Below are 9,923 nucleotides of genomic sequence, written 5' to 3'. Positions count from 1 at the left end.
AAGCTGAATTCACATCTCTGAATTTTGAATATTCCACGTTTTTAGCAGATACTGTTGGGTCACAAGGGCTAGATATGTTATCAAGGTGCTCCATAAAATGGTAAAATTGTCTGTATGGAAATATCTTCTGGACTGAATCTTAGTACAGTAGTACAGTATTAGAAATATTGGAGAAATACACATGGATCTATACAGAAATAGGGCATACCATCAATAATTTTGTATTCATTTATATGTCGCCTTTATTATTTTTACAATCTCAAGGCAGTGAACACATTCAAAACATTTTCCTCCTCCTATTTTCTCCACAACAGCAATAAATCTTATATATATCACAATTGTGGGGTCCTTGGTGCCTTCTGAGGTTGGTTGTTTCCTTACAGACCTAGTTTCATTTCCAAACTAAGCAACATCATCAATGCTAGATGTTTGGTAATGAAACATCTGCAAGAAAACAACCAAGTTCAGAGAGCACCAAGGATACCACAATTCAGCCCCGAGCCACAAATATTTTCTTCTGTCAATATATCACAATTTGGTTCCTTTTTTGTGCAGGGGATTTCAGTAAATACAAAAAGCACTTAATTTATTAAAGACCTTATAAAGCTTTTTTTCAGATTTTTAAATTAGCATCTTAAAGACAGGAAATGAAGATTTTTAAGCTGTAGCCTAACTCTATTTTTTTAAAGTTAACAATAAATATTTTTGTAAACTTTAACTGGAAATACATAAGCACCTTTCTTCTAGCAAGCAAGGAAAAATGAGAACTGCAAGGTGTTGTAATAATAATATTAATAATGTATGCCACCCAACGCTCAGTGACTCAGGGCATCTTACAACAATCAAAGAAATTAGAATAAAATTAATAGAAAATTAAAATATGCTAAGCACAATAAAATGATATTCCTCTCCCTTACCAAAGGCCTGGGTAAAAAGCTCCTCAGAGATCCTTCAAACAACGGTAGAGTGGGAGCCATCTGCATTTCAGGGAGAAACTCATTCCAGGAACTACTAAGACACTAACTCATTGCAGGAGAAGAGATAATATCAAGTTCTTGGCTTCCCTGCTTCAATAGAAAGCAAAATTCTTCCAGACTTTCTTTAACAAAATCCACTGAAAAAGGATAAGATAAAGTGACAGAAATCTCAGCAACTGGATTATTTCTTTAGAATCCAAACTATCTGCCAACACATTTCAGACATGTCAAATAAAAGTCACTAGCAAATTTACTTTGAGAAAAATCAGCTGGGGGGCGGGGGCGGAATGACTTCTAACCATACTGGTAAGCATAGTGCTCTTGATAAAGGGATGGTATGAAACATTCCAGGTTTTTATTCAGTAATTGATTGCTTAGCTAAATAAAAACATTTAAACATTGTTTTTATGCAATCTTTTGTTTATATACAGTTAATCTAAATTAACTGCTATCAGGATATTTTGGGGGGAAAGCATAAAATAAAATGTTTATCTACTGCACATATACAGTTCAGTTTTATAAAAAAAAAGGAAAATATTATTTTTAAGTAATAGGTTTCAACATACAATTTGTATACATTACTTGTTCCAGATTCGTATTTTAAAATTGTTTCAGCAGTATTTTCCTTAGATATATTGGAGAATTGAAAATCACTAGACATTAGTGTATTGAAGATAAAGGAAAATATTGTATTTTCTTTTTTAAAAAAACGTGTTGTAGAGCTTTCCCAACTATCCACTTAACTTTGAGTCAAGAGAAGACTACTATATAACATTTGTTGCCAATCTTTTTCCTGTTTCTGCTGGTTCCATTCCCAGTCCAAGTTGGCCATCTGATTTCCAAGGAAATAGGTGACAAAACCCATTATACCCCTTTGAGAATGTCCTCGGAGAGTGTTGAAATAAGATGATGAATACATCTTTAATACTGCTGCAGTTGTCCTACGGGTGCTTTTCAAAAGGCCACTGGACTTTCTTGGGGGGTTTTTCATTGAAAATGTTTCGCTTTTCATCCAAGGAGTTTCTTGTTCTTCAGTGGTAATTGATGAAGGAAAATTGACAAAGCAGAAAAGGTGTTACTAGGGTATATTTCTGCCATGATTAGATGCAAGGGAGAAAGGGCTCCAGATTGCTTTAAAACTGCAGTTTTATTCTCTTAAAACATTTAAGAAGAGGGCATAACATTTCTCTTTTTTAAAAAAGCAATTCTATGTCCTTGAAAAATATAAGAAGCACCCATATAGATGAATAGCACACTGGCTAGATTAAAAGAAAATTCTAATGTGTTTCTTTAAACCATACAATGCACATTCTAGTCCCCACTCTTGTCCTCTAAGATACTTACCTAGTTTATACATAATTGGATATTGAATTTGAATCTTTATGGTTTACATCCTCATCACAGAACATCCTGTGGAAAATGAAGTAGCTCTGAAATGGCAATTTATGAATGAATTCGACAGTGAGATTTTTTGAAAAACAAGTTTCTAGCAGAGCTTGCTGCATGCAAGAGGTATCAATGTGTGATGAAATACCTCTACATAATTCAAGCCAATTAGGATAAATAATTACCACAGATGGCATATTAAATTAGTCTTGTTTATCATATTAGAAAAAAGCTTTATTGCAGTTCAAGTAAGCTATATCTATACAGTGTTTAAAAATACAAATTACAATTAGAAAAGGAATTAAATACTTGCAGTTTCTCTTCTATAAAAATGACTAAAATGTGCCAAAATTCTTCACATTTTATTAAAATTACAACTGCATTTTGAGGAAAGTAAAGAACCCTAATTATAAAATGAAAATTAAAACCATGTAACTTTCAAGATTTTTTCATGTTTTCAGATAATTTTAACTATGACAGTGAGAATACTAAAAACACTCTGAAGAAGTTCATTCTTGTAGAGATCAACATAGATGCATTGTCTATATTGTTGGAAATATACAAAGCACATGCACAATGTTCTGAAGTACTAGTCTGAAACTTAAAATTCTTCACAGTGGAAAAGTATTTCTCCTCTAGATAGAAACGTGATTTAAAAGTTTATGTGCTGGTATAGAAGAAAATTCCATTGAAAGGAATGGGCTGCAACTGACTTGTTAGTAAATGGAAAAAGCTATACTTCTCGTGATGGATTTCAATTTTGATGACAAATGGTATAGTTGCCTATCAAATAAATACAATGCAGTCCTTGTTATTCTCTTATACACATGGAAGTCTTTAAATCATACAGCTTAAAGGAGGAATTCTGTTAACTGTTATGCTTTAACAAGAATGATCTTTCGAGTTGTTGAAACAGCGTTCTATGAGAATTAGGTCATCAGGGCCATGTTGAGAATTGAGTATTTCTCTAGTTTTGCAAGATATATCATTTTGTGTGCACAGTTTGAATCTAAAAGTGTTTTTGTGCCCTCTGTTTAGCATAAAAGAATAACTGAACTACATTGATATTGCCTCTATAATTGAGGCATTTTGAGATATTTTGTTTGGAAATGAGTATCTACTGTGTTTTATCTGAAGATGTATAGTTATATTTATGAGACAGTGATCTCCTAGAAGCATGCTGGACCTTTATTTGGTGTGTATTCATAAATGCAATTGCACACAATGTTTAAAATGTTTTCCTAAATTTATCACTATATGTGCCCTTGAAGATTGAAGAGATCTATCATGTATTGCAAGATTATGGGAGATAAGGTGGATATTGAAAGATTACAAATCTATAATTGATGTTCATAGAACCAGTAACATGGTTCTTAAATACATCATGTTTGACCAATGTGTTGCTTCAGGTTCTTTTACCAGAAGCAATTTGTCCCACTTCATATTAGTCCCAGGAGCCACCTAAAATCAAGAGTTTCGTGTGTGCAATGGGAAGAAATTTAATAAATTTAAATACCACATATGATTGAAATATGATAAGGCAGCACCAAGAATCCTCCAACAGTAAGAGAGTGATTTTTGCATCCTTGCATAATGCAGACAAAAACAAAGATAGTACAACTTCCCAATATTTTCTCTGTATAGATGCTGGTGATAATTGCGATTAAGCCAAGTGTGATATACATTCATACAATTCTTTAGTCACATCTGCATTAGCTACCATTGTATAAATCTTCTATTAAACTGTTATCTATCATAAGACATTTTATACAAAAAAGTTTAAGGAACATGGCATTTCAAAAGAAAGTGCCTAAAAGAATATGTAACAGGTGTTTTTATCTTGACAAGTTTTGTGTGCAGTTAGCTAAGATTTTTCCTGATAAAAGTTTGGAGAAAAATGATGTTTAGATGAACACACAAAGAGATTTCAGTATAGCTCAATACACAACAAATAAAGTAAGGGTAAAGTTGCTCCTTTGAGAATCAAGCATATACTCCTTAGGATAAGAGTAAATAGATTAAAAATGAAGTGAGGGAAGGCAATAATGAACACTTATCAAGATAATAATGAAAAACACAAGGTAAGTAAAAATAGTAAAATTTAATACATGTGCTGTACTTTAAGTTACTGGAAAAAATGACCACAAAATGTAGGAATTAAGAATAATGCTACTTGAATAAACTGACAACTGAAGACTCCTTTTTCACAGTTCCATATGTTAAAGCCTAGTGTTCATACAGAAAAGGCCTCCTACTACAGTACAGAGATTTCAACCCTTGTCCTATGTATCTCAGTATTATCTCTTTTAGGTATGCATTTTCTAAGGATTTTAAATTCTCAGCTAATAATAACAGTTGTTTCTAGGCATTCACTAGATTTTTTTTCTTAATTGGAATTTTACTATTTATAAGAATCCACATCTGAACTTTATTAGAATAGGCTAATATTTTTACACAATGTTCACAAGTATCCAAGAAATCTTGTATTTAACAAAGCAAAATTAGAACATAACATTCGGCATATGAAAAGAAAATGTTTGTTATCTTCTGCCTATGAAGTAGGGTTAACCAAGATCTGAAAACCTTTACATGTTAATAGGTTGAGTAACAGCATAAGTAAGTCACAGTAATACTGACCTCACTCATACTCATCCCAAATGTTTAACCAAAATATGTGCTTATAATGCTGTAATAAAATTGTGCCAGTATCATAAATGTCACACAAGTGTGAAATTTTGTTCTATGTGACTCTATTTATATGCTATTCCAGCGTCACATTATTACACTGTTAGCCATTACATAGGGGATATGCGACCTTAAAATAATCACATTTGTATTTTATATTCTGAAATATCATTATATATAAACTGATTGAACTTGAAAGGCATGTCCATGCTGAGACATATTTTTATGCATACTTATTTTGGAGCTTCGGTCTAAGGGGACTGCACTCAAGTATATAGCATTCTTTTTTTAAAGGCAAAGACCAGATCATGACAAAAAAGTTAAATAAATAAATGCCAGTTAAAACACACATATAATTTTCTCTGTGCAATTTCATGTATGAAAAAATACTACTGATTTTTGAACATCAATCTGCATGTTTCACTCCTGAAAAATCTGCTAGAAATAATACTGATAAAAAAAAGAAAAATTGCTAATGAATTCAGTGCTTTGAGCCTATTAAAAACATTTACATTTCTAAGTTTCTTGCAGCACAGCAGTGACTCAACATGGAAATGCTAAATAGTGTAATTTACGTAATAAAATATTAGTTTTTAATTGCTTAGTGACTTAGCAGAAATTGGAATGTGTTAATTACATTTTTTCAGGATACAGTCTGAAGGCAAGTTGAGAGAATGCTAAGAGCTTCTCACTGCACCATTATCTATGGCAAAGAAATATTACAGCTTTAAAATAAGCTGCACAATACTCATCTAACTCTTTCACATGAAAGCGTGTAAAAGCAAATCAGCAAATAAACTCTAAAAGTAATTTATAAGTATCCTTTTTCCTTTTACACACCGGATGTAGAATTTTTGTTATATTTTTGCACACCATTTGGATCTTCATTCCAGAAGAGTTGCATTGAGTCACATGAATATTCTGGATGCAATGTATTAGCAGATATAATCGTTGCATACTAACAATAGTTTGTTCCTTGTTGCTTTTTTTAAACAGTGCTCGTTTCATGAAGCAAAATCAGATGTCAATTCCTTTAACAAGGGATGCTTCCAGTGTGATATTGAACTCTTGTAATGTTTGCAACACACGGATCAAAGAATTCACAAGCGTGTGATCTTTTATCAATGCTGTATCCTCATACATCTGAGCAGTGATGGGGCAGTCTGCCAACAGAGCAATCCAATGGTGTAACAGATGATCTCTGTAAGGGAAAGTTTTAGAGGTTGAAGACAAGTATTAAATATTATCTTCTTTTGTAAGAAAAATACTAAATTTTCTTATATTATCACTCCTTCTTAACTCAAATTTAGCAATCACATATCTACTACCTAGCTTTGGTATGGACAAGCTAACTTGAAGTTCTTCAATTTTTTTAGAACTATAACTCTCACAAGTCCCGAATGTTAGCAATCACAGCTTTAACAGAAAGCATTTGCATGGTGAGAGCAATTTGTAGACTTCATGCTGATACCTTGCTTCAGAGTTCCAACCAAAATTCTGAAGACAATAAAAAAGAATTCCAAAATCTTTGGTTCCTTTAACATGTATTAAGTTTAACTATTTTAAGTAGAAACAACTCTCTTAAAAAGTATATATAATACTTGGATAGAATTATTGCTTCAGTTTGTGCAATTCTTACCCTCACAAACAAACAAACAAATAAAATAAAATATGGGGTGTGGCTGAAAAAATTTCCTCCTCTGAATATTAAGACTTCTGAGACATAGGACTGGAAGCAAGAAGAGGTTTATCTATCTGGAGGGGGGGGGGTGTCCTAGGATAATATTTTCCAGAAGATTCAAATGGTTACTCAAATATTAATTTTTTCAAAGACCATGCATATATATACATGTATGTCTCTCGTGCATGTGTGTGTGTCTGTCTGTCATCTCTCAATGATTTGGGGTTTTAATCAATACTGTCAAATCTGTACCTATTCACTGTGGGTTTTTACTCTATTATTATGTAAAACTATCTACAGCTTAAATATTTTTCACTAACAGGACTTAGTTCTGAAGTTAAAAAAAAACTGTATTTACTTCTCTCAATAAACTAAAATAGTTCCAGATGCTAGCAGTTCTGAGGATGACTGGAACTTGATTATGAAGAAAACTATTAATGAAAGAACTAAAAGGATTTTTTTTTCATTCAGTTACATCCCATTATAACATTTGAGGAGCTCAAATACAGTACCTTTATTATAGCATAAGGTACAAGGATTAGAACTGGTGAATGTTCAAAAACAAAAACTAACATTTCTTTTTCCAACACATTAATTTCTTTTTCATATCTAGGGTTTCTTGTATTTTCAGTCTTTTAATATATAATTATGAGCATTTATATATACATGTACACCTTCTCTCATTATTTGGGCACTATCTAATAAAATGAAATTCAATGGTGAAAAGAGTACGGTTCTACATTTAGACAAGAAAAATGAAATGCACAGGTACAGTATAGGTGGTACCTTCCTCAATAGTAGTAACTGTGAGAGGGATCTTGGAGTCCTAGTGGACAACCATTTAAATATGAGCCAGCAGTGTGCAGCAGCTGCCAACAAAACCAACACAGTTCTAGACTACATAAACAGAGGGATAGAATCAAGATCACGTGAAGTGTTAATACCACTTTATAATGCCTTGGTAAGACCACACTTGGAATACTGCATTCAGTTTTGGTCACCACGATGTAGAAAAGATGTGGAGACTCTAGAAAGAGTGCAGAGAAGAGCAACCAAGATGATTAGGGGACTGGAGACTAAAACATATGAAGAACGGTTGCAGGAACTGAGTATGTCTAGTTTAATGAAAAGAAGGACTAGGGGAGACATGATAGTAGTGTTCCAACATCTCAGGGGTTGCCACAAAGAAGAGGGAGTCAAACTATTCTCCAAGGCACCTGAGGGTAAAACAAGAAGCAATGGGTGGAAACCAATCAAGGAGAGAATCAATTTAGAACTGAGAAATTTCCTGACAGTTAGAACAATTAATCAGTGGAACAGCTTGCCTCCAGAAGTTCTGAATGCCCCAACACTGGAAGTCTTTAAGAAGATGTTGGATAGCCATTTGTCTGAAACGGTATAGGGTTTCCTGCCTAGGCAGGGGGTTGGACTAGAAGACCTCCAAGGTCCCTTCCACCTCTGCTATTGTATTGTATTGCATTGTATTTTTTTCTTTAACCACACTATTTTTTAAAAAAAATCCCTTGTCACAAAATAAATTGTTACAGATAATCATCTTCTATTTTAAGCTTCTAAAAGCTAATTAAGTGACCAAATACTTTTTAAAATAATACCAACCTGATCAACAGAACAAGGAAACAAAATAATTAGGGAAACATTCTAGAAAGCAGCTTATGTATAAAGCAATAGCCATAGAGTCATACCTAGCTCCAAGGCAAACTAACATCTGAAATTTGCCATCTTTCCCAATGTTTCTAGGAGTGTTGTTGATGGCTGTTACAAAGCGACAAAAACTCCTCGCCCTTTTCTGCCAGTTTTCTTCTGGGACCAGTTCATTCTGATCAAGAGCTTCATAAAATCCTTGTGCTTTTTCTGAAGGTAGACATAAAACAAAAAAAAGCTCATCTAACCATATCAGATTGTAACTGAATTATTTTTGTGTTTCTAAATACAAACCTACAAATTTTACTCTGATCACCTAATATCTATGAAGTACAGATAGTCCTTGACTTACAACTACAACTGAGCCCAAAGTTTCTGCTGCTAAGAGACATTTGTTAAGCGAATTTTGCCCCATTTTATGATCTTTCTTGCCACAGTTGTTAAGTGAATGGCTGCAGTTGTTAAGTTGGTGACATGGCTGTTAAGTGAATCTGGCTTCCTCATTGAATAAGCTTGTCAGAAGATCACTAAAGGGGATCACATGACCCCAGGACACTGCAACTGTCATAAATATGTCAGTTGCCTGAATTTTGAGTGTCTGAATTTTGATCATGTGACCATGGGAATACTGCAAGGATTGTCAGAGTGAAAAATGGTCATGTCGCTTCTTTCCGTGCTGTTGTAATTTCGAACGATCATTAAATGAACTGTCGTAAGCTGAGAACTACCTCTACTATACCATTGTTTTCAACTTTGTTATAGTGAGAATTAGTAGAGAATGTATATAATACATAAAAAAGCAAATATCACTACACTTTCAAATTTAAATTTTGACATTCAGGCAATTGATAAAATACCACTCATATTTTCGCTTAGTGCTCTTAGTATGAAATATTATTTGACGACTTTCTTCAATATTGCTTTGTTTCTTCAAATATTATCTAGAATAATTGCTTTATTTCATTTTCATTTAAGAATGGGTGTTAAAAGTTGTTTCTAGTACTAAATAGTGTTTAGCACAATAATCAATAATTCAAATTATACAAGAGGCTCATTTAAGAAGACAAAGTAGATATTATTGGATTATATTTCCAAGCAAGGGTACTTACCTAGAAAATCCCAAATAAAAACATTTTTGAAGAGCCTAGGAGATTTAAATCCATGCTGAAACACTTGCTCTAGAGCTGAAACAAGTCCACCTTCTCCACAAAGCAAAAGTGTTAAACTGCCTCTCTGCCAGTGGAAAATCAAACAAACATATTTTAAGTTGTTTATATATCTACCGGTATCTAACCATAAACCACTATAGCCTGTGATAACTAACTGAACACTATATACATTTGCCATAAGCTACCTATATTTCATGTTTATTCCACCTATTATATTAAAAAGATTCAGGAGTACAGGAAGACATAAAAAGTGAACTAAAGGAGATGAGAGAGCAGCTTAAAGCGAACCAAGACCAGATGAGTAAAAATACACAGAGACTGGATCTTTTGGAGGGAGGGACAGCTGAGATGAGGGGGGAGGTG

The 9,923-nt window shown here is 33.2% G+C and overlaps 1 protein-coding gene across 3 annotated transcripts in view; it reads right to left on the bottom strand.

Annotated features, from left to right (window-relative positions):
* Window positions 1–4,449: 4,449 nt before the first annotated feature.
* The window catches only part of DENND5A (DENN domain containing 5A), a 78,487-nt gene continuing 73,013 nt past the window's right edge, over window positions 4,450–9,923 (bottom strand). For 2 of the 3 annotated variants that reach the window (XM_081938946.1, XM_081938947.1), the window contains 3 exons: window positions 9,501–9,624; window positions 8,433–8,601; window positions 4,450–6,249 (listed from right to left, as the gene is read on the bottom strand). In XM_081938946.1, the coding sequence (XP_081795072.1) occupies window positions 6,066–6,249; window positions 8,433–8,601; window positions 9,501–9,624 (477 nt within the window). In that variant the 3' untranslated portion in view covers window positions 4,450–6,065. The remainder of the gene's footprint in view (window positions 6,250–8,432; window positions 8,602–9,500; window positions 9,625–9,923) is intronic. The other variant, XM_081938948.1, reaches the window with a different exon arrangement.

The sequence above is a fragment of the Natrix helvetica genome (genome assembly GCF_964273705.1).
Source record: "Natrix helvetica genome assembly, chromosome: 1".
Lineage (NCBI taxonomy): Eukaryota > Metazoa > Chordata > Lepidosauria > Squamata > Natricidae > Natrix > Natrix helvetica.
This window is presented reverse-complemented; position numbering and strand designations above follow the sequence as displayed.